General features: G+C 47.0%; 1 protein-coding gene across 10 annotated transcripts in view; it reads right to left on the reverse strand.

The window, feature by feature from the left end:
• Nucleotides 1–17,786, reverse strand: part of ATP8A (ATPase phospholipid transporting 8A1) — a 90,888-nt gene extending 73,102 nt beyond the window's left edge. For 4 of the 10 annotated variants that reach the window (XM_089566475.1, XM_089566482.1, XM_089566474.1 and 1 more), the window contains exon 1: nucleotides 7,158–7,437. In XM_089566475.1, coding sequence (XP_089422601.1) covers nucleotides 7,158–7,196 — 39 coding nt within the window. In that variant the 5' untranslated portion in view covers nucleotides 7,197–7,437. Of the gene's footprint in view, nucleotides 1–7,157; nucleotides 7,439–16,763 lie in introns of those variants that run through there. The other 6 variants (XR_016286956.1, XM_089566484.1, XM_089566483.1 and 3 more) reach the window with 4 other exon arrangements.
• Between the last annotated feature and the right edge of the window lie 8,155 nt (nucleotides 17,787–25,941).

Consider the following 25,941-nt stretch of genomic DNA (forward strand, 5'->3'; position numbering starts at 1 on the left):
AGCTCTTCATTCACAGCATTCTGCACTTGATTCACGGCGTATCAGACCCTAGTCCCTCCTACCCCACCAAACAAGAAAATTCGTTATGAAGCACTCTCAGCTTTGATAGCAGATAAATATAAGCTTGGAAAAGCGACAAGAAAGTTCTTTTATAGAAAAACATTACAAACGTACTTCTCATCTAGGAAGCATGCGTTCCACATCAGAACATGTGGCTGTCCCAGAGTACTTAAATATAGTTAGGTGCGATGAAAACCCACCCATCTCTGCATTTCTGGACTAGGTTTTCAAGCCTTTTCCTTTTCACTTTCTTGTTCTGTAGATTATTTTTTTTTTACTGTGCATAGATTTTGTTTCTGGAGACAGCTGCGAAGCTTTCAGGATGCAGCGCCTCAAAGAGATTGTCGAGGCGAATATATTTGCGAGAAAGGTACACGGTTACTTTGCGGCAGAACAAACCTTGGATGCGTGGTTTCCAACGTTTCGAAAAGTGGGTCTCGCGTCATTCTGTCGCGCATCGCCGCACAGCGCAAGCGTCACAGACCCCGAGTTAAAGCGGCCGGCCGGAGCTGTTTTTCTCCCAGCTCTCTTTTATCCCGTGGTCGGCACAAGCTGAGCAAATAAGCCGCCATCGTGCTCCGTCGACTCTCTTGGAAGCATCTCAGTACATGCGCCACGTGACCAAGTCATTCAAATATGCCGGCCGTTTCTCTCTTTGTGTTCCCATTCAGCGGTGTGTGAAAAGGGGTGCCGTCGTGGCGTTTGACAAGGCTGTTTGCGAAGGAGGAGCCCGAAACGGCTTCCTCACCCTCGTGAGAGGAGAAAGCGCTGCCCTCTTCCTCGGCTGTCAGCTTCGGACGCGGCAAGGGGACTCTCACGGCAACTTCTTGAAACAATTTTTTTTAAAGTAAAAATATGATTCGCGTTTTTGTGTCTATGTTTGCATTCGTTCGGTAACAAGAGACGTATTGTGTTGAAAATTGTTGAGTTAAAAGTTAGGGTTTTCCTTCTTTTTCCTAGCTCTGATTCAAATTCGTGAAGCTGGTGATGACGACGAGTGCATAGGGGACTCTGTGATGGTGGCCACGTTGATAGGCGAGCAGTACGATACAGCTTCAGAGATCCGCGTTGAAAAAGAAAAACTAAACTTGGCGTCACCGCATTTGCCATGCGAAAACGCATCGAGGTGGTGAGACCTCTCGTTCATGTTATGGTGTTATGATGTTAGATGCTGGTACCAATCGATAAAGGCCAACTACAATCTGTTTTCGTTGTCATTTAACAGTGCAAAGTGAGTGAAACATTTCTTTCCGACCATAATTTTCTTAGCGAAAACAGCTCTGCTTTCCGCGACAAGCCACGACGAGCGGATGCTATGCGTCCATTGGGAAGCGCGCTCATTCACCTCACTGACCTTTTCCCCTTACCCAATAAACTCCAATGGACGTTCTACGGACGTTTGGGACGTCCGCGGGACGTCCAAGGGTAGGGACCATCGAAGGGTGTTGCCGCAATGTTCGATAATTTTATGTGACTTGGGCTTGCAGACAGTCATTTTTAAGCAAGATCGTGCGCATAAATATACTCGTGAACCACACCCACGTGTGAAGGCTGCAGCTATGTAGACCGTTCCAGAAAGGCTACAGTGTTCGCAGCAAGGCGCCGCCACGCCACAACTTGCGTCACCATTTGTTACTTAATTTGTTCCACACAGATTCAAAGTCAAGCCGACGCATAAAAAAGTTGCTGCAGTTACACATATGAACGACTGGAAAACATAGCATTTCGACACAACTTCACGAAACAAAGACAGAGAAGGAAGGACAGGGACAAGCGCTTGTCCCTGTCCTTCCGTCTCTCTTTGTTCCTCGTCGTAGCGCTGGTGAAGTTGTGAAGATGTACCAACTAGCTCAAACCACGATTTTGCTATAACATTTCGAAGTACACAAAATTACAAAATGCGCGAAAATGCCGCAATAAAAAGGCTCTCGTAACATTACGAAAGGCAGCTTCCATTACAGCAAGTGCTGGACAACAAGCAAAAAGATGTCCCTGCACATGTCCTTATGCAGACAGGCGGTTGAACAGCATCCTAAACGCGGAGCCTCGGCCTCACCACACCAGCAGGCTGAGTGAGGTAGAAGAAGAAACTATACTGACATTTAAGACCCATTGTGTACAGCGCGCCTGCGAGGGAACATTCTCTTAGTCATGGAGTATGGGATAAATGTAGAAGCTTGCGCGAGTTGCAAGTGGCAGATAATTCTTAAAACGGCGCAAATAAGACAAGGACGCGTCTTTGTCCCGTTCGCGTTGTTTTAAGGAGAGCGAGGGATAAATATTTAAATATGGTAACGCCCGTGTCTTTATTGAAGACGCGAACAAGTGAAGCGCAAGAATACATGGTCTGTTCTGAAAGTAGTAGGACTGATTTTTTCCTGAGCGCACGGGCGGACGAGAGGTGCTCTGGGCGTGCAGGATCGTTGAAGGGGGATATTGGGAATGCTGGGGAAAATCGGCAGTCGGCTCTCGGCCGTTGAAGAGAGGAGGTCGCTTGTACTGTGAACCCCTGTCGAAACGTCTCGTCACGCAGAATCATCGAGCGTTTTTGCTGGATCAATGATACGCGATAAAATTTTGAGTAAATCTTAGTAAAACGGGCAAAGAGACTCACAACATGATTAAGGAGGCCTGCGGTGACGCTTACATGGGTAGATCAGGTGTTTTTTTGAGTGGCATAAGCTGTTCCGAGAAGGTAAGGAAAGAGTGGAGGAAGACGACCGCTCCAGACGCCCTTCGACCAGCAAGACCAACAAAAATGTGCAGCGAGTGAAACATTTACTTAACAATGATCGTAGAATGAGTATCAGAATGATTGCTGATGACGAGCATTCCTCAAACCCAAGTTTTTGAGATCGTGACAGAAAACTTGTCTATGAGGAAAGCGTGCGCGAAGTTGGTGCCGGGAGTGTTGTCAGAGAAGGAAAAGGCCAACCGGTAGGATCTTCTTCATCGTGTGAATGAGGACCGCGATTTTTTGCCCAGAACAAGGCGGCAACGCTGCCTCAGCCCCCCTACAGTCTCTACTTGGCCCCTCCAGACTTTTTTCTATTCCCGAGAATAAAATCGACGCTCAAGGGGAAACATCATGGATGGGTAGAGGTGGTTCCACAGGCCGTGACGAGGGAGCTAAACAGCATTCCGGTCCAGGCGTTCCTGGAGGCGTACGAAAACTGTAAAACTCATTGGCAGCAGCGTGTTGGTACGGAAGGGTGCTACCTTGAAAAATTGTAATCGTTTGTGCTATTCTCTTGAATAAATTTTGTTTTAAAAAATGAGTCCTACTACTTTCAGAACAAACCATGTACATGTCGTGAAGCATGAGGCGTCTTTAGAAACGTGAATGCCAGAACCTAGATCCGCCCGTTGCTCTCGGGTATGCTCATTTATTTTTTTTTTCGTAGTTTTTGCGACGAGTGACACGTACTTCATCGTAGTCGGTGTTGCACCTGCGCCCATTTCGGTACGCGGTCTTTCTTTATTTTTTGAAGCAATATACAAAAAGTGGCGTCGAGAATAGTTGGAGCCATCTGCACTTGCAGCAAACGTAACGGATTTCCACATGTGTGTCAAGGACAGCGCAACTCATTCATCAGGCAAGCTCTAGGTGTCGCGCAAAGTTGGAACTCATGGGGAAATTGGCCCTTTGGTTCAAATTCATATTCAAATTCATATGAAGATGAAATGTAAAAGTTTCCTCTATTTTCTATATCAACACGCATACTACCAACCCTATTTGCCGACAGATCGAGCTGCACACCGGGGTGCATTATAGATAGCATGTGCGCATGTGCGGCATGAAGCTGCATGCAAACATTACAAATAATGGCGCGTTTTAACCTCCTTTCTTGGAAAGCAAAAGGATAAAGACCTGTTATTCCACTTTAGCCTATTCTTGGCAGCTGTCCAGTGCTAAAGCACCGATCAGGCCGAGCAGTTCAGTGAAATTAACCTTACGCGAAAAATAACCAGACATATCTGAGCAGAGTGACTGAGTGATTGGATATTTACACGACGAAGCGCGCGAAGGAAAATATTTTGCAGGTCTCCTCGCAAGTCATTGTCTTGTAATAAGGGAGTAATTACTCATTACTCCCTTGTAATGAAAGGAAAGCTGTATAGCTTTCCTTTGTAGCCGTATGGCTGCGCTCGGGTGGACGTCAATGAGTAATTACTCCCTTATTACAAATCTAATCCACCTTGGGGGATTCCCCTAAACATTTGGTCAAGTCATTGTCTTATTTGCCAGGATTGTTCACCTGCACTTGATAACTCCTCCGTAACCAGAAGGAGCAAAGAACGCATCACAAGAGAAATCGCATAACCTGAACAAGTATGTAGACTGGGGGAGGGCTGTGTCGGTACCGCCTCTATCACCCTTTCCCAAAAAGAGTTGACCTATTTGCGCCCGCGTGAAAGAAAAGCTGTTGTAAGTTAAGCGCCCATCCTTGTCGTTTCGTCTTTGACCACGTTTTAAGCTGCTTTTCTGAAAATATGTACCAACACGCCCAACTCACCGCATTGACGAAGCTACACTTTAGAAATGCGAAGTACATCGTTGCGAGAAGGGTTCCAGCTTAACTTCAACCATGCGTGGTTTACGTGCGCGGGTACCTAATGCACTGGCGTAAGGCGCTAAAATGTTAAAGGAAAAGTGACGACAGCTCCATCCAATCACTGCTCATAGAATAAGTTTATTCTCTGGTTCTTTCTCGTAGAGTTAACGCTTGTCCGTCAGCAAAAGACATGGCAGAGAAAACTGAATTTCAAAATTTTCCCGCTACTTTATCCAATCTCGTGACGTCGTTTTGAAGTGAATGGCAGAGTAGCGTAGCCTCTGGGATCCGCGTAAGAAAACTCCGTGTGAGCCAAGCCTGGTGTCGATGCACGCAGTTTACTTGATAAATCGGCCGGTCTTTTGTAGCTTATAAAAGCTTAAAATAATACTCGAAAATTGCAGCGCAGCAGTAACAAGGACGAGACGAGAAGAACGCGAAGAACCAACTAGCCAGTCACTACGTTTAAAGCAAGTTAAAATAATAGCTTATAAAAATAAAAAGTGGTTTCTTTGTCGTTATAATGCTGTAGTCCATCGATACGCTCCAATTTCAATCCGCCTTTTTCATAAGATGCGGCGCCATCTGGAGAATGGCGAAGATTCGTCTGCTACTGGTTGAAAACAAAAGCACGTGCGAGACGCAGGCGCGATCTAAAATAGTTCCACTAGAAGCCAGCTGCGCCCCAGAAGTGGAAAATATGCGTTGACAACTGCCGCCATCTGTCGCATGCGCCTGTCACTAACATGAACTGCGCATGCGCAGTAAGAACTGAAGGTTTTATGTAATGGAGGCATATGGAGGGAAAAAAAAACTGAGGAGGGAGGGCGACGCCAAGCGGCCTGCCTTCGCAAGCCAAGTGGCCACGGCTTGAGAAGCCGTTCCCTCTCCCGTCTTTCGCTCTCCCAGTCAGTCCTTTATGTTTTGGTGCCGGTATGTTTTAGTTCGCGCGTCTGCGCGGCCCTTGGCACGGCCGTCAGCAAGGAGGTTGATCTACAGTCAGTTTGCCGCGCTAGTACGCACATGCGCCCGCGCTGTGGGGCTAATCACCGCACGCTATCAGGTGGCCTGATCACGGAGGTACCGACTCTCTCCATTTTTTTACTATATTTTTTCTTCTAATGACTAGGCTTCAAGGCTGTCGCCGGACATTCCTCAGTGTTTTTCCTCCATGTTTTATGTTCAACCAGTGGAGCTGGCGGAGAAGAGGCGCAGAGAGGCCTTGTGAAAAAAGTGGATTTGTCCTCAGTGTCTTTTTTCGGTTCGAACCAAAAGGTTAAACCTCTAATTATATGTATGTCGTATCACGAGCATCAGTCCAACCTTCAAACTAACCGTAATGTTAAGGTTATGTTGTAATTGTCATTTGCATGTTCACACAATAACTATAAAACAACATTACACATTATAACTATTATTATAAGGTTCAAATGACAACCATAGAACAACGTTACCAATATATATCATGCGTTGTGTCCCGGAACTTTTCTCGCTGTGCATGCAGTAATCATGCTTTTCAATTAACGGATATTTGCAATTAGATATGGTGCCTGCCGTAGGTAGCATGCACAGCTCCAGGATTTCATTATAAAACTTCATATTACAGTAATTACTATCTTCGGACCACCTTTCACGGCTGGATGTATAAGCTTGAAGCAACGGTGTGTGTATATATATATATATATATATATATATATATATATATATATATATATATATATATATATATATATATATATATATATATATATATATATATATATATATATATTGTGTGTGTGTCGCCCTTGTTGTCCCCGTTACAAAAAGTAGTTCTTGCAGGGTTACGTCACCATCTCAGCGAAGGTTGCATACATGTGTTTGAAATGTTTAAATAAGGTCAGGTGAATATTATTCCGACATACAATCTGGGAAGTTGCACGCTTAGACTTGGACAAAAATGGAAGATACGTCTTCCAAAGTATACACACTGACTGAACCGGGACCACAACGCAGTGTAAAACGTTTCTCATATTTGGAAGTAAGAATTAAAGATCGCGTACTCACGTACGCTGCGGGAGCAGTTTAACGACAGAAATAGGTCGTGCGAAACATCTTTCCTGACAGCAATTACGCATCGGTTGTGCAGACACTAGATCTCTCAATATCGCGGTGCTTGCAAACCATCCTACCAGTATCTCTACGCACATTGAGGAATTCGTCAACGTCGCTGCAACGTCCGCATCGAAACCCATTCGCTAATCGACAATCGCCTTCGGTTCACGGTTATCCTCCAAGCACCTACTTTCCCCACAGCAGTTGGTTTTGGTCCCCTTCTGTTACGGTTCACCCGTACGCATTCAATTCTGAACCTCGCCACTGAGCGACAAGTTGCCGAAGCGAACGGTAGCAGGTATGTCAATGGGGGCGCAGCCGTGGCCGCCGCACGTGCAGCGTACATTTCTCGCAAATAAATAAATACAGCGCTTGCCGGGAACGCCAAAAAGTACGCTTCGACAACCCTCGCACGCATTCACGCCAATGCGGACAAGATAAGCTCACCTGGTTCAAGCGAAATCTCTCCATGACGTCCATTTCCATCACGCCGCGCGCAGCCACGGAGCAACCGTTCGCTGCCCGTCGACACAGCAGGGGAGGGTCATGTGACAGGAGTGACGGAAGCCGCACGTATCCGATTGCGGTGATATTGTTGTGCCGAGTTCTGATGCCCACGACTAAGCGCTCTCGGCGAGCGATAAACTACTGCCGCCAACCCGCCATGCGGCCGTGGCTGCCGCGCATTAGAAACCCGACAACCGCGCCCCCTCTCGCGATGTGACGTTGTTATCAATGCCTGTGCGGAATCGCTTATCGTGTCTACGCGGCGTTGGCACCGAACCGTACGGACTGCCTTGGTGTCAGCTGCTGCGCGTTCCTGTTGGGATGGATATTTAACTCCCTATTTGTTTCCATACATGCGCGCAATCTCTAAATTTCCAAAAAAAAAAGAAGGATAAAAAAGAGTGATCTGTTCCTATGCGTGTCTGCGTTTTGCAGGCTAGTGGCGCGTCTGTGCTGGGATGTCTGGGCGCATGCCTGCAATGCAGCCGTGATATATATATATATATATATATATATATATATATATATATATATATATATATATATATATATATATATATATATCGCGGCGGAGTCAGGCACGTGCAAAAATAAAATAAAGAAGGTTTAACGGTGGTAGTATATACAAGAGTGCTTTTTTTTAAATGAGGTCTACTCCCTGTCTGAAACGCGACGTCATTACAGCTGCGTCCCAGAAAGCGGCAATGCTGGTCTCCCCTGTTGCGAGCACAATGTAGTCTGTCCCCGACAGATTGGAAATAGGACAAAATTTACAAAGACTGCAGACAAAGCAACGATGTGTGGGCACGCGACGTAAGAAGAAAAGCTTCATGACATTAGTCACAGCCCGCTCGAGGTCTGTCGTGTTTTATATGATTACGCTTTTAAAAATCTGTCTGTTACTTAGCCCCGTCCCTGTGGCTCGATGGTTTTGGCATCCGGCTGCTGATCCCAAGGTCGCAGGATCGAATCCCAACCGCGGAGGACGGATTTCGATAGAGACGACACGTAAAATGCGTCGTTGTGCCGTGCGATGTTGCCGCAAGTCAAATTCCCCTACCATACCATACCATGCCATACCATACCGCGGAGGGCTATTAAAGGGTCACCAAACATTTTTATACGGTCAAGTCATCTCTCAGTCAATTTAATATCACTGTAATCATAGAAGCCGCCGTGGTGGCTCAGTGGTTGGCTGCTGACCCCGAAGATGCGGGTTCGATCTCGGCCGCAGTTGTTGCATTTCGATGGAGGCGAAATGCTAGAGGCCCGTGTACTGTGCGATGTCAGTGCACGTTACAGAACTCCAGGTGGTCGTAATTACCCGGACCCCTTCATTATGGCGTCCCTCATAGCCCGAGCCGCTTCGGGACGTTAAACCCTACAAACCTAAACCGTAACCATAGTATTCACCTCTCATAAGTTATATTTTCTCACTGATTATATCGCATTAACATTTTAAAATCAATATACGCTGCTTACTATTACTACCAGATGTTTCTGAGTGTTATCAACGCTTAAAATAGCTCGCATTATATACATGTGGTAACCACACCTTACTAACGTTAATTATTTACTTGTTCCAACCTACTACCTGCGTACTTGTTCCCAGCACTTTTATTTTTATGAGGACCTAGCTCCCACAGTCTCTGTCTATAAGACCTCCTCCAGAATACATGTTCTCTCAAACCGCTAATCCTCTTACAGGCAACAACTGAGCTGCTAGTATCCGGGGTCGAACACGACCGCTGCGGCAGCGTTTCGATGGAGGCGAAAAGCAAAAGGCGCCCGTGTACTGTGCGATGTCAGTGCGCGTTAAAGATCCTCAAGTACTCGAAATTATTTCGGAGCCCTCCACTACGGCATCTCTTCCTTCCTTTCTTCTCTCAGTCCCTCATTTATCTCTTCCCGTACGGCGCGGTTCAGGTGTCCACCGAGATATGTGAGACAGATACTGCGCCATTTCCCCGCCCCCCCCCCCCCCAAAAAAAAAAAAAAATTAGTAACATTAGCTTGAACGAAAAGCCACCTAAACAGAAGCAAGAGAGACAAATAAATGCACATGACAAGAGCCCAACTAAAGACTGAACAGCTACAGATCTTTTCCCATTCGTCTTTTTGGGCGCAGCCATATTTCCACTGGGCTGTGCCAGCGGCGTTCTGATTGGAGGATTTCATACAGGCATCTGCTGCGCATGCGCAGGACAGTCCAGCACGCACGTGCGCTCAGTCAAGCTGTTCAAAGTTAAAAATGACTATCGGCGCCGGCATCGCGCCCTTGTTTGTCCTTTAATAGGTTCACTTGTTACAGAATCATGTCTTAACTGGCTCAACATGTAACTCTGCTGTTGGTGGTGGTGGCGCAGGGAGGAGGGCCTGCGGTGGAACCGCGAATGTGATTATGTGAAGCGGATTATGAACAATCAGTTCACCGGCAAACTCTGCGACTACCTTAGCGAAAGTGGTCTCCACTCCTACTTTTAACCTTATATCACCTGCATTCTATTCCCCCTTTCCCATCTTATGCCTCATGGCACACGTCTTGAATAAAAAAAAAAAACCTCCGTTGCGGGAAGAAGCCTGTCGACGGGTAATCCTTATCATGCGCCCTGCCCATCTAGCAGGCCGAACTACTAGCCTTGTTGGCACGGCTTTGCTGAGGGTTTTCGTGTCACAACCACACACAAATAGCGCATCGCTAAATCCGTCTCAGCGCCTTTAAAGTGTGCGTGCGTGCGTGTGTGAGTGTGTGTGTGTGTGTGTGCGTGCGTGCGTGCGTGTGTGTGTGTGTGTGTGTGTGTGTGTGTGTGTGTGTGTGTGTGTGTGTGTGTGTGTGTGTGTGTGTGTGTGTGTGTGTGTGTGTGTGTGTGTGTGTGTGTGTGTGTGTGTGTGTGTGTGTGTGTGTGTGTGTGCTATGCAAACACGCTGAGCAATGCCTCCGTCCGCCTTTCAGTTATATCGCGTAGAGTGAGAGTGTCAAATAAAAAAAACTCATCCACGTTCGATCACTTCCTTTGCGCGACAGGAACAGGTACGGCGCATCGCGCGATGTTTCTTGTTTGCAGGTCACAAAACAAAAAATAACTTCCTTCTCCGCAACTATCCTGCGCGCGGTACAAGTCCAAACATAGAGACAGCCGCCATATTGAAATGGCAGGGCGCAGCAGTGAGCGCGATCGCACTTGCATGAAGGTTGCGTCAGTTGTTCTTGGCTGCTGCAGTGTTTCTTCCTAGTAGTTGTGTTACTGGTAGCTGGCTGCTTCCAGCAGTGCACTGACTACCACCTCAGTGGACAGTCCATATAGATCGATGCGTAGTTGCTGCAGCTTCTGTACACATGCTGACAATAGATCTGACTTCCACATAGCCGTGCATGAACAGAGAGAGACAAAGAGAAAAAACAAAAATGTGTTTCAGCGACGGCGCCGCAGCCTCGTCCTCAGCGAAGGACGCCGCTTCGCATCCAAAGCCACACGACCTTCCAACGAATGACAGCGACGCAGCGATTGATCCCCCTCAACTTTGTTCGATTTAAAAAATTTAAACAGCGCTTCGAAGCGGGACCATTGGAGTCGTCTTTGGAACTCACAGTCAGGCAGATGGCTCGGAGTTATCTTTTCTTTTCCTTTTGTTGCCACCGTGCTCGAACCGACAGCTGTCGACAGCTTCCTGCGGAAACTTGACGAGGAGATAGGGCCTGTGCGAGCTCGGCAGTTCTCGATGCAGTTGCACGCGCATGCTTGCTCGTATAACAAAGGAGTCTGTGCACAGAGCGACCACCCAGCTGCGTGGCTGCATTCCGTGCTTCGTCCGACCTTTTCGATGCGGCTTTTAAAAACGCACAAGCTGCGGCCAAGCAGATGCAGAATGCAGCAGATGATTGTGTTGCCGCAGGTGTAACAGTTATTCTTGTGAGGTATCTCTTCAAGCCCTGTGCTACCAATAGATGCCTTCAGAAATTGATTCATTTTCTGCCGCCTATTCATTGACTAGAACGCATATCATAATGAAAAATGCAGAAATAATCGAACGATGTCATGCGACGTTAGCAGTACTGGTTGTATACTAAGCTTATACAAGGATCGACTTCCCGTTGAGTCTCTGAATTGTAATGCGCCGTTGCTTTTTCTTTCCAGCGCTGCGTGGGGTTCTCGTGGAGGGAGACGTCTGTAGGGTGGTGGTGGGTTGATTGCTGGTGGTTAGAGCATTGTGTAGGGTGGAGATGGGTGGTTGGGGGGAGGGGGATTCTGTACGGTGGTTTTGGGTTGACTGGTGGTGGGCGGGGGCCTTCTGTAGGGTGGAGACGCCATCACACAACACTAGAGGGACAGATTTTGCAACGATGAGGGTAGTAATTCTAACGCATTAAAACGTACGAGTAGAAATAGTTTCGCATTGAAGCATGAGAAACTTGGCATTTCGCAGGTATGAGTATAGAAAGCCCATTTATAAAAGTAACCACCTTGAGAGACTTCCCAGAGCGCCTTTTTTACTAACACAATTCATAAACAGGTAACTAGAATGGAGAACGGTGCGCCATTTGTGATTTTCCACGACACTTAGACTGCATGAATTGCACGTTAAAAGAGAAAGAGAGAGAGAAAACAACCCTGCATTATAATGCTCGCAGAGGCCGATGTATACATAATGGAAGCCATGTGTATGCCCTGTGTATGGCGCTCAAATCCGCCATTGAAAAAGCTCGCCATTAGACGCCCAGTAATCGCAACAACATTGGTTTTCGAGTAATTTTTTTCACTTTATCAGTCAATCACCTTTATTTCCTTTGAGAAGGAGGAGCACGGGACTAAAAGCTCGGAGAGCTTGACAAGGTCCCGACCCCTCATCGTTTCTCATCGTTCTACTCAGTTGTCGCTCTGTTCTGACAGTGGTACATTGCTTCGTAGTAAAGTGTTATAAATAAGCGGCGTCATTTTTTTGCCTACAGAAGTATTCGATGCAGTGTTCGGTGGCTGGAGAAACTGCAGCCTAGAATAAAAACTGTCCGCTTTCGACTACAGTGGGCCTGCCAGTCACTGTGGCATTTCGTACAGACGAATGAGATATTAGTTCGTACATAAAAACTAACCATGCTACATGGTTACAAACTCTGAGCATGTGACACTCAGTGTATTCAAGTGCATACACGCAATATGCGATCAATCCTGTCGCCCTCCATGTCAGTTTTACTTTACTCTCTGCCCGTGTGGTCGGCGTCACTCATGCAGCCCCGTCGTGTGGCCTCAGAGCAATGATCGGCTGGTGAAGGGCATAATCGACGAAGCGGTCCTTAACGGGGATACTACTGCGTCTGCGCGGTGGCAGGTGAGCGCTTGCGCCTGTAGCCAACGCCAAGTGAGCATGCGCCAAGGCAGCACATGCGCAGTTGGCGCTTCGCGAAAGCGTATCGCACCGCTCAAAGCCTTTACCTTAGCATATCACAGCTCCTGTTGGAATGTAAGCTGCTGTTGATGTTATGCAAACCGAAGACAAGTAATCCGTTCAAGATTATGCCCTGGTATTTCTGGTCATAGCGACCGTGACTGTAAGGATATTAATGAGGCGGCCTTTGTGAAGTTTGCGACAGGAGTTATTAAATTATGCAAATCTTACTTGAGACGGGCAATGTATGTACGGGTGGCAAATCTTACTTAAGAGAGACTTGGACGGTGAGTTGGCGTTTGCAGGTGTAAGGCATGATTTAGCAGATAAAATGATACTTGGCGGTAGCGCCCACTGTAAAGCTCAACTTTTGTAACAAGCCTTCTCCACAAGAAAGCAATCCTCAAACTGTAAAAATGGTCCTGCGTGCAAAGAATTCTACGGAGGAAAAAAAAAAGGCGTGTCAACCATAAAACTTTGGTTTCCATATGTAAGCGCCTTTCAAGACTGGAAGGCGCCTTTTGGTATCCGAGTTTAAAATAACGACATAATTGTGTCCAAAATACAACAAAGTGGTTTGTCGTTTTGTACTAACGACAGGTTTTTCTTTTGTATTACATTATTTTATTTACTACTGTAGAATTTTCTGCAGTATTTTTGTGTAGTTCTGTCGCAGCGACATGGGACAGCATAATACTAAAGAAGATTTTGTCGTTACTACAAAAATTTCTGTCTTTACAACAAGTTCATAGCCGAAAATACTACAACAAATTCGTTGCCACAACGGAAAAATTTTTGTTGCGTTTTTCGACCGGTATGATTGGGTCCCAGTCTTCTTGGCTTCTGTGATTCGCTAGGGCTCCGACATAAAGTAGTCATGCATTGGTTGCGTATCTCTTAAGCATCTCTCACGATACTTACGTGTCTCTTATGCAAGGTAAGCTTCGCGAATAGCAACCCCGTTGCCCCTCCAGCCTTGGCCCTTGAATCTCTAGTCGGAATGCGTTCGAAGACAGGACGCACGGAAAGCGTGCCTGGCTGCGATCAGCGCGCCGGCCGGTCGAATAGGGCGGGGATGCAGATGGGCGCGTCCGGACCATCTTGTCATCGTTAGTGACCTCTGTTTGCTCCGCGAACAGCCCACGTATGGGCTCGAGAGGCGTAGCCCGCGGGCGCTCTGTATACAGCGGTGCCGTTGTTGCGGCGATTCCCGATGCGACTGACGCACGCTCGCTCTTGTTTTGAGCCGTACGAAATAGAAATGTACTGTATAAAGAGTGCACGCATATGCATACATAGTTGCCCAGGCGGTATTGACGCAATTCGCCTCAGAATTGCTTGAGCTTTTTTTGGTGTTAGGCGCTCAATGCAGAAAAAAAAAGAACTACGGGGACGCTTAAGTTACCCTAAGAGTGGAATGCGATAGCATAAGATTTCACATCTGTCGCAGCTTCTGTTGCAACTTCTATGTGTTTGCCACAGTCCCTTTCTAATTCTCGCGCCATAAGCCGCAATAATCGCACTGCTAGCTGCACTAGCAGGCATCCGCTATACTGTGACGTTCCCGGCATTTGCATTTTTATCTGATTTCTGACTTCGGTTTGGTTTATTGGGGCTTAACGTCTCAAAGCGACTCAGGCTATGAGGGACGCCGTAGTGAAGGGCTCCGGAAATTTCGGCCACCTGGGGTTCTTTAACGTGCACTGACATCGCACAGTACACGGGCCTCTAGAATTTCGCTTTCATCGAAATTCGGCTTCGATTCTGTATCTAGGTTGCTGTATAGAAACAGGTTGCTCAAAACCCGGTGGGCAGGTTGAAAAGATGTCAAAATGTCACGTGACCTCTCTCGACCATTCAGTGAATTCCGTGACACCAGACGTCGGCGGGGTTTTTGTGTGACGACAATTATAACGCTATCGCATTAATAATATTGCAATTGCTTGGGTTTATGTATGCATGGACACTGAGTGTACAAGATTAAGCATCGTGAAATTGTGTGACTACAAGTGGGGGTGTCTCGATTCAGTGTGGTGTAGGTTTCTCAGTTTTTGTTTTTTGTAAATAACTGCGCACACACAAGACAGGACATGAAAAGGGACATGAAATGCACATGCCCATTTTCATGGCCTGTCTTATGTGTGCGCAGTTGTTTCCAAAAAGGCATATGAAGTACCAATTTGCCCAAAACGCAACACTTCTGTAAGGTTTCTCCAATAAGGGAAGTTTTTGGAGAGGTGGAACGAGCACACATATATACGCCTCGGCCTTTCTTATCTTTTATGTGTTTTCTTCACGTCGTGCAATGGACACTGGCGAAGCGAAAGGTTCACTTAAGCATGCTGTTTGAAGATAAAGTAAGACGCCTCCTTTGTGCAGTGGTGGTACGTCGTTCGAGATAAGTCAGAGTCATCGTAAATTATCAGATAGCTGAGAGCACAGGTATTGTCTGTGCAGTGATGGGCGTGTTAAGAATGAACACAACTAGTACTCAGTTGGAAATAACACCTTATGTTCAATCTGAAAGCCTGCAAACCAGAGCGTAATTAAACAATATGCGGTCGGAATAAAAGCTGAAGTGTGGAAATTGTCGAGAAGCGTTGTTTGTTCTCACATGAGTACTAATTAGCTACTCTTTCTAACTACCCTCGCAGTGGTATTCCGCTGAGTACGAGACGACTTGTGACCACTTGACCGTCCATAAACACCGCTCAAAGGATTCATTGACTTGTAAATGCAATGTGCACGAGAAAGAGGTCTGTCGCGAATTTATTACTGTAAAGTGAGGAGTCGATAGTGCAAATTGATAGCTTAATATCCACTGCGGCTAGAACTATACTATCTACAGCATACCCACAACCCGCGCATCCTTTGTGGGCGTAACTGGCACTGGGAAACCCCAGAGGTGATAAGGAGAACAGAAAATGTCTGCGTCAGCTTGCAAAGCTGCTTGCCTGCACACTCGGACAACAGCAACGACAACAGGCACAGTGACAACGTGTGAGGAAAAGTCACGGAAAGTAATAGAATGTTGCCAGAATAATAACAAGTGAACAAAGGTTCACAAGTTTTGCTTGGACGTTTCTCACTTTCAGAAAGCCCACAGTAGAATGTGCAGAGTTTCAGAGTTTGTTCAAAAATATATTCAAAATTTATATGTAGTTTTTTAAAAAGAATACAGAAAGAGGCCCCGAGGTTAAGTACTGTAGTGGGACCTCTTCGTAGTCATGTCGTGTCATCTATTCTAATTAAATATTCTTAGTTCGAAGTATTTCGGCTTCCTTCTACGTATCTGTCATGACAACACTCTTAGATCTTGCCCGAGAAGAATTAAAATATCTTTTCGCTGTTACCATATAGCATCATTTTTTTCTTTTATTAGCTTATGAACAACAGTAAAAAAAAATAAAACTCCATGATTCTCTCATCTGCAAGGAAGAAATGACATGAGAGTTGCACCGTAGCCGCGGAAAGGAAATTTTCGCTTACGGCATACTACGACATCGCCCTTAGAAAGCCATTCATGCAGATATCGCGGTAAAACAAATCAGGCCTCCCGTATTCACTGCTCGTGCTTGCAGTTTCCCTCCTTTGTGTTCACTATCTGTCGTCGCAAAATATCGGAACGGAGGCTGCGACAGTAACAGCCCCTCACACTCACTCTGAGTTAAACAATGGCCAGAAGGCTGCAAGCAGCGCACGAGCAAGGCATGGACATCGATAAACTCGTTGTTAACACAAAGATGATTCCGCAGACGCCGAACGTTGCCCCCGGTGGCTCTAACTTGTGCGACGCAAATAAAAGACGCAGTTAGGTGTGTTAGTCGACTTTAACAGATTAACCGTTACCGTACTTAACAGACTAAACGTTACCGTTAATCTGTCAATGCAGGGAGCGTTGACATGACTTTGTTTCGTTAACAAACACGAAAACGCCCACATATATATACTGGGCTGCATTCAACACTCTACCGTGCACAGTATAAAAGCCCATCCTATGCATGTCCCATTTCGGGCTTGCTGCAGTCACTGCGAACTACAGCCGCCGCAGGGGCTTTGCGATGGTACACCACGTGCGTAGTATTTTGATTCCGAATGCCTGTTAAGCACATCAGGAGTAGGTGAGATTAGAACGGATTAGATTAGCGACTTCACAACCCGTACCTTGAGCGGGCCCTTCCAGCGGCGACACAGCAACGTCGTCCCCGCTGTTGGCCATCGAACCCTGCAGCGCCGAGGTTTCCAAACTGGACAGTCGAATCATGCGCGCTGGCTCAAGCACGGCCGCTCGCTGGCGGCCCGTCGCACCCGCCGAAGCCACGTCGTCGATTCCGTCGGCCGCCGAGGCTTTTTTCTTTCTCCTTTTTCTTTCACTGCCAGAACGGGTTGTTTATCGGCGACGAGCAAAGTGTTCTCCTCACTAGGGCGAAGCTGACGTTATCGAGAGACAGAAGCACTCCGCTGAGGCTGAAGTTCCGCACCACTTGTACAGGCGACGAGGATGGTGTTGCAATGTGGAGCTGGCGGCATTCCATTAGTCTTCGACACGCTGTAGAACTTTCGCAGACCCCGGCCTTCATAGTCCCTGTGTATATATCTCAAACGACGCACAAGTCCATGTTATCCGGCTTCTGCGCGGTTAGCGTCACCGACGCGGACGACGGGCGATGCGCGGTTGCACAAAAGGCTGTAGGAAAACAATGCACGTCTTATCCTCCCCCCTGAGTCGTTCACTCGATCGCGCTGCACTTAAACACGCAGGTGGGAGCGGAGATGCGAGCGCTCTATCTTGGTCGCTCGGAGCGCGCCTTGTATCCAGCTCCCCTAGCGAAGCGCACTAAGGAACGCCGCAAGCAGCTGCTCGGAAGACTGATGCGAGCGATGCGGACGTCAGCGATGCACTCTTCAGCGCAGCGCTGTGCTGTGCACAATGCTATGTCTGACTCTAGGCGTTGGGCGCGAGCGGTTGCATTGTTTTGTCGGCAGCCAAACAAAAGGCCGATTCAGGGACAATGCCCAAAAGAGTACTTTCCGAGGATTAAAGAGAACTTTGGAGTTGGCGCCCACGTGCACAAATATGAAGAGCAGGTCGCAGAGTTCTTTTTGACGAGCAACGATGACAAAATAGAGGGCAATCTATAAAAAAAAAAAAATGCCGTCCGGTACCGAGAGTGCGACTTCGCTTTGAGCAGGTCTTGAACTCACTGGTCAACGGTTTCTTGGTCGATCACTTTTGTCGCACCTGCGGAATGAAAGGATTGTGCGCGGCCGGATATCTTCCCCGACCGGTACCGGTTCGCATGCATCTGTCAACTAAAACACGGACGACGAGTGCAAAAGTGACACGTGCTACAACAAAATGCGAAAGCTGTCAACTTTCAAATACGGAAGCTTCGTTTCAGGAAGTCCACACTTCTTAACTAGCTTATTTGTTTTGATCTGTCCCTACAGCCCTCAAGAACCCGACCCTAAAATTATGCAGCAAACAGGGCAAAAAACTGCGAGCATGCGTTTAGGGGTTCAACGGCGGGTAATCTTGACACTGCATACACAGTTACTACATCCGTGCTAGAAATGGTCCTACCGCCTTCATGTAGCTCGCAAGAGTCAGAAAAGAGTTTAGTTCCAGTGGGCTCTGCCGCGAGCTCTCCGCAGTACGGATTTAGTCAGCCTAGTCCTGTCCGTGCTGCAAGTTCAAGAAACGCGTCTCCCGAGGACCACTCTCAAGCAAAGAGAGAAAGAAGGCGGATGAAGGCCGTATACGCACGAACGCACACAGGGTCAGGGGCGCGGCGGGAGAGGTGGCGGCGTAAGCCTCTCTCGGCGGGCCGAGACCTTTCCTGCTCGACGACCGCGGTCGTGGCCCGGCGCAGCAATTGGCGGTGGTGCTAGCCCGCCGGGCAATCAGTGCCAGTCGCAGCACGCTCGCCGACGCGGCACAGCATCGACCGCTGCACGCTCCGCTGCGGCCGCAATTCGTGGCTGCCGGGCGCGCGCGCGAGCGCCGAGCACACCCACGTCCGCTGCGACGACGATGGCTCGGCGAAGAGCAGCAGCAGAGTTTGATCCGACGTCGAGCGCGCCGGCTCTTCTCCCCACCGCTCTCCTTCATCGTCCGCCCACCCCCGGAGTAAACCCCTCCTCCCTCTCTCTCTCCTTTTCTCCTTCCTTCGCTCCGTCTCTCGGAGGACCCCCTGTTCGACTTGGTTTTTCTTCGCCTTTCGGCCCACTTCGGAGCACGGGGTCTTGAATTCGGCGCGCTGCTTTCTGAGCCACCCGGTGAGCGATTGTCCTCGTCTCCGCGTGCATCGAAGCGCCCCTCGGCTTTTACTTGTGAACGAATAAAATGAAAAGATAGTTTAGCTGGGCAGGAAGTTATAGTTCACGCATTTAGAAAAACGTGGGAGCTTCGGACTGGTTGGCTTGGCGCTACGCTGGTGAGAGTGGAATATACGAAAGACAGACAAAAAGAACAAGACACTCGGACATTTTTTTTTCTGTTTTGCTTTGCAGAAAACTGTTTGCCTCTTCTCTTCGAGGAAGAGTGGTAGAGGCGGATGGGGGGGGGGGGGGGGGGGGAGAGCAGGGAAGGGAAGTGGAATTTTCCTTCGCCACATCCCAGGAGGACACATTTTATTTATTTATTTATTTATTTATTTATACAGAATACCCCTAAAGGCCCTCGAGAGGGTATTACATAGGGGGGGGGGGGGGGGGGGGGGGGCACAGGCAATTGAACAGAATAAAAGAAAAACCACAAATATAAAACAAACAACAAAAGCACAAATAAGACACACTGGATGAAATAAGTAAGCAAAAGAATCAATCAAAAGCACAAATAAGACACTTTGCATGACATATAAGTAAGCAAAAGAATCAAAAGAATGGCAGCGCGGCAAAGAACGAAGATTACTGCATTATTGAAATGATACAAACAGAACACTAATACAATGAATCTTTTTAGTAACAAACCCTGCAAAAAAGGAAGCCATGAACAAATAAAATAACAATGTATGCGAAGAGTTAAGCAGTAGTTATTGAAGATATAAGTTTAAAATATTTATCAGGATCAGTGGTGGTTGCGATATGTGAAGGCAGAGTGTTCCAGTCAGATATTGTGCGTGGTAAGAATGAATGCGCATAGATAAATGTTCTGCACGTGAAACGTCTAACTTTAAAGGGATGATCGCGGCGGTCAAAAATCGAAGTAGGCGAAGAAAAAAAGTCGTTATGAAGTGATGGATGATGATAAAGCTTATGAAAAAGTGACAGTCGTGCAATTTTACGGCGGAGACATAAATCCTGGAGACCTGCGCGTTTCTTTAAGGCTGTGACGCTGGTGTTACGTGAATAATCGGAGTAAATAAAACGAACGGCGCGGTTCTGCAATGATTCAATGTTATTTATTAGGTAAGATTGGTAAGGGTCCCAAATAGCCGAGGCATATTCAATTTTAGGTCGAATTAGAGTGGTATAGGCATGAGCACGGAGGTGAGGAGGAGCATGCTTTAGGTTATGTTTTAAGAGACCTAATGACCGATTAGCAGATGCAAGCATAAGGTTAATATGGTGGTTCCATGCTAAGTCTGAATGAAGGTGAAGTCCTAAGTACTTATACGTGGTGACTAGCTCGAGTGAGGTATTATTTAAGGAGTATGCTGTTTGAATTCGAGACATTCGGTTAGTAAAAGACATCAATTTAGTTTTTGAATGATTAAGTTGCATAAGCCAGGTTGAGCACCATGATGTTACTGAATCAAGGTCAGATTGAAGGGATTGGCAATCGGTGTTAGAATAAATTTTGCGATAAATTACACAATCATCAGCAAAAAGTCTGATATGGGAAGAAATGGAATCCGGTAAATCGTTGATAAATATTAGGAAAAGTAAGGGGCCAAGCACACTTCCTTGTGGGACGCCAGAGTGTACTTGGCTGAAAGACGAATTGTGGTTATTGACAGTTGTAAATTGAGACCTGGAAAAGAGAAAATCTTTAACCCATGCAAGAAATAAAATTCTCTGTTTCCCATCTTGGTACAGAAAAACAGCGCTGGAGCATGCCACGGGCGTCTTGTACAGGCAAGGAAGAAGTAGTCTAAGCGCCTACCCTACATATTCCGCGAGATTCAAGGCCACTCCGCTCAGCCGTAGCTAAAGGGAACGTGGCCGGGATGGCTGCCAGCGCTACGACGGGTGCGTTAGTATAAGACAACGATTAATTCTCTTCGTAGAGCCCTGTACATGCGGCGGAGGTCCTTTTCCGCAATTATTATTTTTTCTTTCTCAGGGGAAAAAGCGCGATACTCATCTTTAGCCCGAGTTAGAATTATGTCCTAATTACTGAGGTCTGTATATATCTTTATAATGGTCTTGTTGGTGCAAGCAGCTCTAACAATTAAGTGAGAAAGCTCAGCAAGGGGATATACACGTTCATCTTCAAAAAGCAATATCCGTACTCGAACATGGACACACGGAAGGCAACAGGACGAAGCGCTTACAGGATGCAGGACACGACAGGATAGTGCTTCGTACTTTTGCTTCGTCGCTTCGTCCATTGGCTCATTAGTGAAGCGTGCCACTCTTTTGTCCGGGTTACCACTTCTGCACTACCAATAACTAGACGTAACGTACAAACTCGGATTACAGCTTGTTAGTTTCGTGTTGAGTCTTCTTGGTCCGTACGCAACGGGCCTAGAAGGAAGGGAGTGTGGGGAGGCTAAAGGGAGAATAAGCCAGTTTGATATCCTGCACTGGTGAAAAGGTATGAGGGGATATAAAAGGGAATGAGAAAATTGGGCCGAGTCAAGAACGAATACAGTCGTTATCCCAATAACGTGCAGTACACACACGAACTATGCCTGGACACTCTCGCGCGAGCGGCGTAAACATCTTTACTTGCGTATTTCTAAATAGTGTAAATAGCTCTTTTCTGTCCTTTCACGCTATTGCTCCCTAGCGTACTTTTTCTCGATATGCTCTCCATGACCCTTTTATTTCCACCGGCCACAGCTCGGGTGCTTAAAATATTGAATAGCAGTTCCTGCGGCCGGCAACATCTTTCCCTTACCTCTCATTTTTACAATAAACCACTAAGAAGAAGCACATGTTTGAGATGAAGGGAAAAGAACCCGCATAGCAGCGGCTTGGCAATGCGCACCATCATCCGTAGTATGCTTGGCGGCGCAATGCAGAGCAGTGACAAAAAAAAAAAAAAAAAAACATGGATAAGAGAGAGACAAGAGCCACCTCAACAGTTAAACTATTAAAAACAGTTTATGCCTGATAAAAGAAACCTACAACGTCAGTTTAGTGCAACGATGAAACAAAAGGTTTTGAAACCCAGAAGTGCTGTAGCTGTACGATTGAGAACTTAAATGAAGCAAGATAATGGCATGGTCGCAGGAGACTGATGGCAGATCGGTACATACTTGATTTGACTGACTTTCATGCAATCGAGTTTTGCGAGGCTTCAGTGGATACTCGACGCCCGCAGTGCTGCGTAGCAATGAGTTAAATTTCTTGCTCTCTGTAGCACTGGAAAATCTTAACTTGCTCCCAACGCAGTGAAGAAGTATTTGACGTATAAAACCTTTGTTTATGATGCCTAAATGCGTGCATGGGAAGAAGGTATCTCAACTTTCGCTCCGGTTTGCATTGTTGAGACAATGCAACTTATTATTTAATACCTTTCTCCGGTTCCAGCGAAGGTCCTACTAGCCCGTTTTATTTTTGTTTTTTGTGCTGACGCTAACATACCCACTGGTGACGGACACAGGTATCTATATTCTTCTGTTGTTCTGTTGCGTTTACAACTCAAGCTATGGGACAGTTGCATAGCGTTGATGTTGTCTAGACACACCAGGAGAAATTGATCGCTCATCCCAGTTTGTTCAGAAGTTGCTGTCACACCTCTGCTTGCGTAAATTTCCTTTCTCTGCGCACAAGTGCGGATGTGTGATGGAACTTTCAAGCACATGAGGAACCCCGGAAGTTTCAAAGCAGACACTGCTCGCACTTAGCGTATACTGTGACTGTGACTTCGTAAAACAATGGGCTGCGCTCGCAACAGCTTTTTCCTCAGTACTCTCTCTAGTAACAAATAAAACATGGTGCTTACTTCTGGCTCACTACGGCATTCGGTTCTTGACCGTACTTGGCATTGCAATATTGACACAGGCGACGGAAAAGCAATAACGTATGCCGCGATGTCAACTCTAATTGCAGAGATCCTTGCCCAGCCATGCACGGATGATTATATCGGCTATATTCTCTAGCGAGTGGGAGGCATTAAAAAAAAAAATGAAGCAAAAAGACGAGCCAACAACAACAATAAAAATCCGTATCGGCCGGCTTCTCTACGTTGCCTGGAAGGGAGGCTTCTCCACGTGCCTCGAAGGCACGTCGGGAAAGCGGGCCTTCTCAGAGCATTCCCCATTATCCAATGGAAGAGGAACCGCCCGCCCTCGATAGAGGCCCTGCTCCTGGAAGCGACCGGCCTATGTGAGCCACACGCGAAGGCCTGACCGGCGCTCGGGGACTTCATGAATACGAAAGGAATGCATCGGAAGCCGGTCGTTCGTGATTCCTCTCCGTGGCCCGGAATCTCGCCCCATCGATTGCTGCGAAAGCGGAGGACGCGATGGGAGACGCGGGGCCAAGCAAGAATGGCCCGGCGGCCAAGCGACGCGTGTCAGTCGACGGAAGCGTATACGGACGAGAGTAGATGGTTCTCTCGCGCGTCGGGGACTGGAGCACAATAGCCGGCTAGATTTATTGCGACGAGTACAGCGCGTGCACGACGATAAACCGAGTGCCGATGCAAGGCAACAGTGTAACAAAGCGACGCTTCATTACAGGCGGTGCAATACGTGTTGTTACGCCGTCCTTAATGAAACGTGTGCTTCCAGAGCAGCAATTTAAGGTTTTTTTGCAGGGATAGATGTGTGAGGCACTTTCTCAGGGGTACGTAGTTTATCGTAGCAGAAAACTTTCCGCTGGTGGCCAAAAAATATACCATCCAGGTGGGTGTAAAGTGTAGTGTGGTACATGTGGGCTGAACACTAAGGGTTTTCGGAGGATGTGTCACCTCTGGTCATGTGATCGTGTATATGACCAGAGTGTGAGAGCATATAAGAGAAAAGGAAGGGGAGGAGGACGCCATAGTACGCCTCTCGCTACCAGTAATTTTTTTCCTGGGTAAAGCAAAAAGTGAGGAAGTTACTTCATGTTCCACTATTTCTCCTTTTGTCAGGATGATGATGATGATGATGAATATTTTTGTCCGGGAAAGTAAGCAGTAAATTTGCTTTTTCACGCTTTGTGTGGCGTTACACTGAGACAAAAACATAGCGACGTGCATTCATATGACCCTAAGAAGACTGACTGATCCGTTAAACTTTGCATAAGCTGTTTGTGGCAGTATCCAGGTGGGTACATTTGAAAAAAACTCACACAAACGTTGACTGCCAGCAGAAAAACATCATAGGTGCAGTGCGTATACTAAGCAGCTTGCGAATTATATCCTCCAAGTATTTGTTTCGCATGAATTATGTCCACTGTATACAACAATCTGAAGGCTTACTGAGGGCGTCTTGACACTATCTCCTCCAAAGACATATGCTTATACAGACTTAAGACAAATGATTACTCAACAGTCAACGTGTAACAACTATAATGCAGCCAAAGTGATTGAGAAAATTGTATGGGCGAGGATCCCCTGGCTCATTGAGCTAAAAGGCGAAGAATTATCGAGACGAATGCTACAGAAAGCGCATGACAGTGCAAAAGCAAATGCCCTTTTTTGACCTTTAGATGGGGGAACTGAAAGAGAAACGTACGCCTCCGGTGGAAACCAAATCAACGGCTTTCTGAAGTTGTGTGCTGGGCTCCACCAATTGACATGAGGCGGCGGCGGCCTTCATTCGGAAGACTTTTCGCGCATGAATATATACCTAACCTAACCTCGAGGGTGCAAGCTAGCGTCTGCTGGCTGTTACCACCAGAGCTACGCGAAAAGTTGTCAAATATATAAGAGAAAAATGACAATACAAAGTCGACAGGACAGGACTGCTTCGTTCAGCAAAAATAAAGTTTTTCATCTGTCCGTGACTGTTGTTGCGCTTTGTGGCGACTTACCTATTACATTGAGGATATGGTTCGAAACGCAAGACCAATATATGCCAGCAGCATTTATGGGTCGAAGTGATGACACACGGGGGAGGGTGGAGTCAATAGGAAAGTTGGGGTGCGCAATATGTTATTCTGGGTTAGCGGATGGCCATTTTGTGTGTTGTGAAGCACAGAACTGGCTGATAATATAACGGTGCGACACCGGTATAAGGTGTCGCACCGAGCCTACCACACATTCGGGGCCATAGAAGAAGCCCTTGCTCAGAGTTTTGATGCTCCTTTAGGTACGTGTTAGGCAAGGTACTGTTTGCGGTATACATACACGGCCACTCGCTAAGAGTATCCTATATACTCTACTCACTTAGAGCATTTAACAATGCCGGTGAAGTGTTCTTTCGTACATTTTGGCTTGCTTTTCTTACTGAGTGCCGTGTTTCTTGGAGCGCCGGTTTCTCTCTGCTTTATTACACGTGCGGCATATCTCGCGCTTCTCCCACCACAAAATGTTACGACAGCGCAATTCGCCTGTCGTGTCGCGTCTTTTTGCCAAACTGGACTTGTTTGACTACGGTGAAATACTGACTTCGGGGCATAAGCATTGTAGCATTCCACTCCAGTGTTCTACGGTGCTGTCCTTACCGAAGTACCCCCTTTGCCAAAAGTAACCGAGCAAGAAGTTTTTGCTTCTCAACCGTGTAATGGAGCCTTCACGGCACCCCTAAAGACCGAAAGGTGTCAGAACGCGTGGACAGGGGTTCACGCTACTATACCCAGATTCAGAGCTTAAGGGATGCATCAAGTGCTTCGCTGCGCGGCTAAGAAAGGAACTTACCTGTGCCCGGTTACTTTTGGCAAAGGCCACCTGGAGTGCGTCTACCTCGGTCAGCACCGTTGGTACTGTCGGTAAAGGAAGTGATCGTCATCGTCCACAAAAACGCAATAGAAGGCTACTGTTTAACTCCTGCATAGAAAAATCAGCGACTACATGGTACCTCTAGCGAACGCTTTTCTGCGAAAATTTGGTGGTCCTGGTCATTTGCCCAGGACCACCAAATCGTGATGCACTACTTCTTATTACACTACACAATAAAACGTATGTGCTGGACATTCCTAATCTATGATATTTCCTCGTCTTCCGATGATTATGCTCAGCATAGCCAAGCCTCTAACAGGCCAGAATACAGACAGACACATCGTATCTCCTCGTACCTTG

The sequence above is a fragment of the Amblyomma mixtum genome, chromosome 1 (genome assembly GCF_055824585.1).
Source record: "Amblyomma mixtum isolate Tamu chromosome 1, ASM5582458v1, whole genome shotgun sequence".
Taxonomy (NCBI): Eukaryota; Metazoa; Arthropoda; class Arachnida; order Ixodida; family Ixodidae; genus Amblyomma; species Amblyomma mixtum.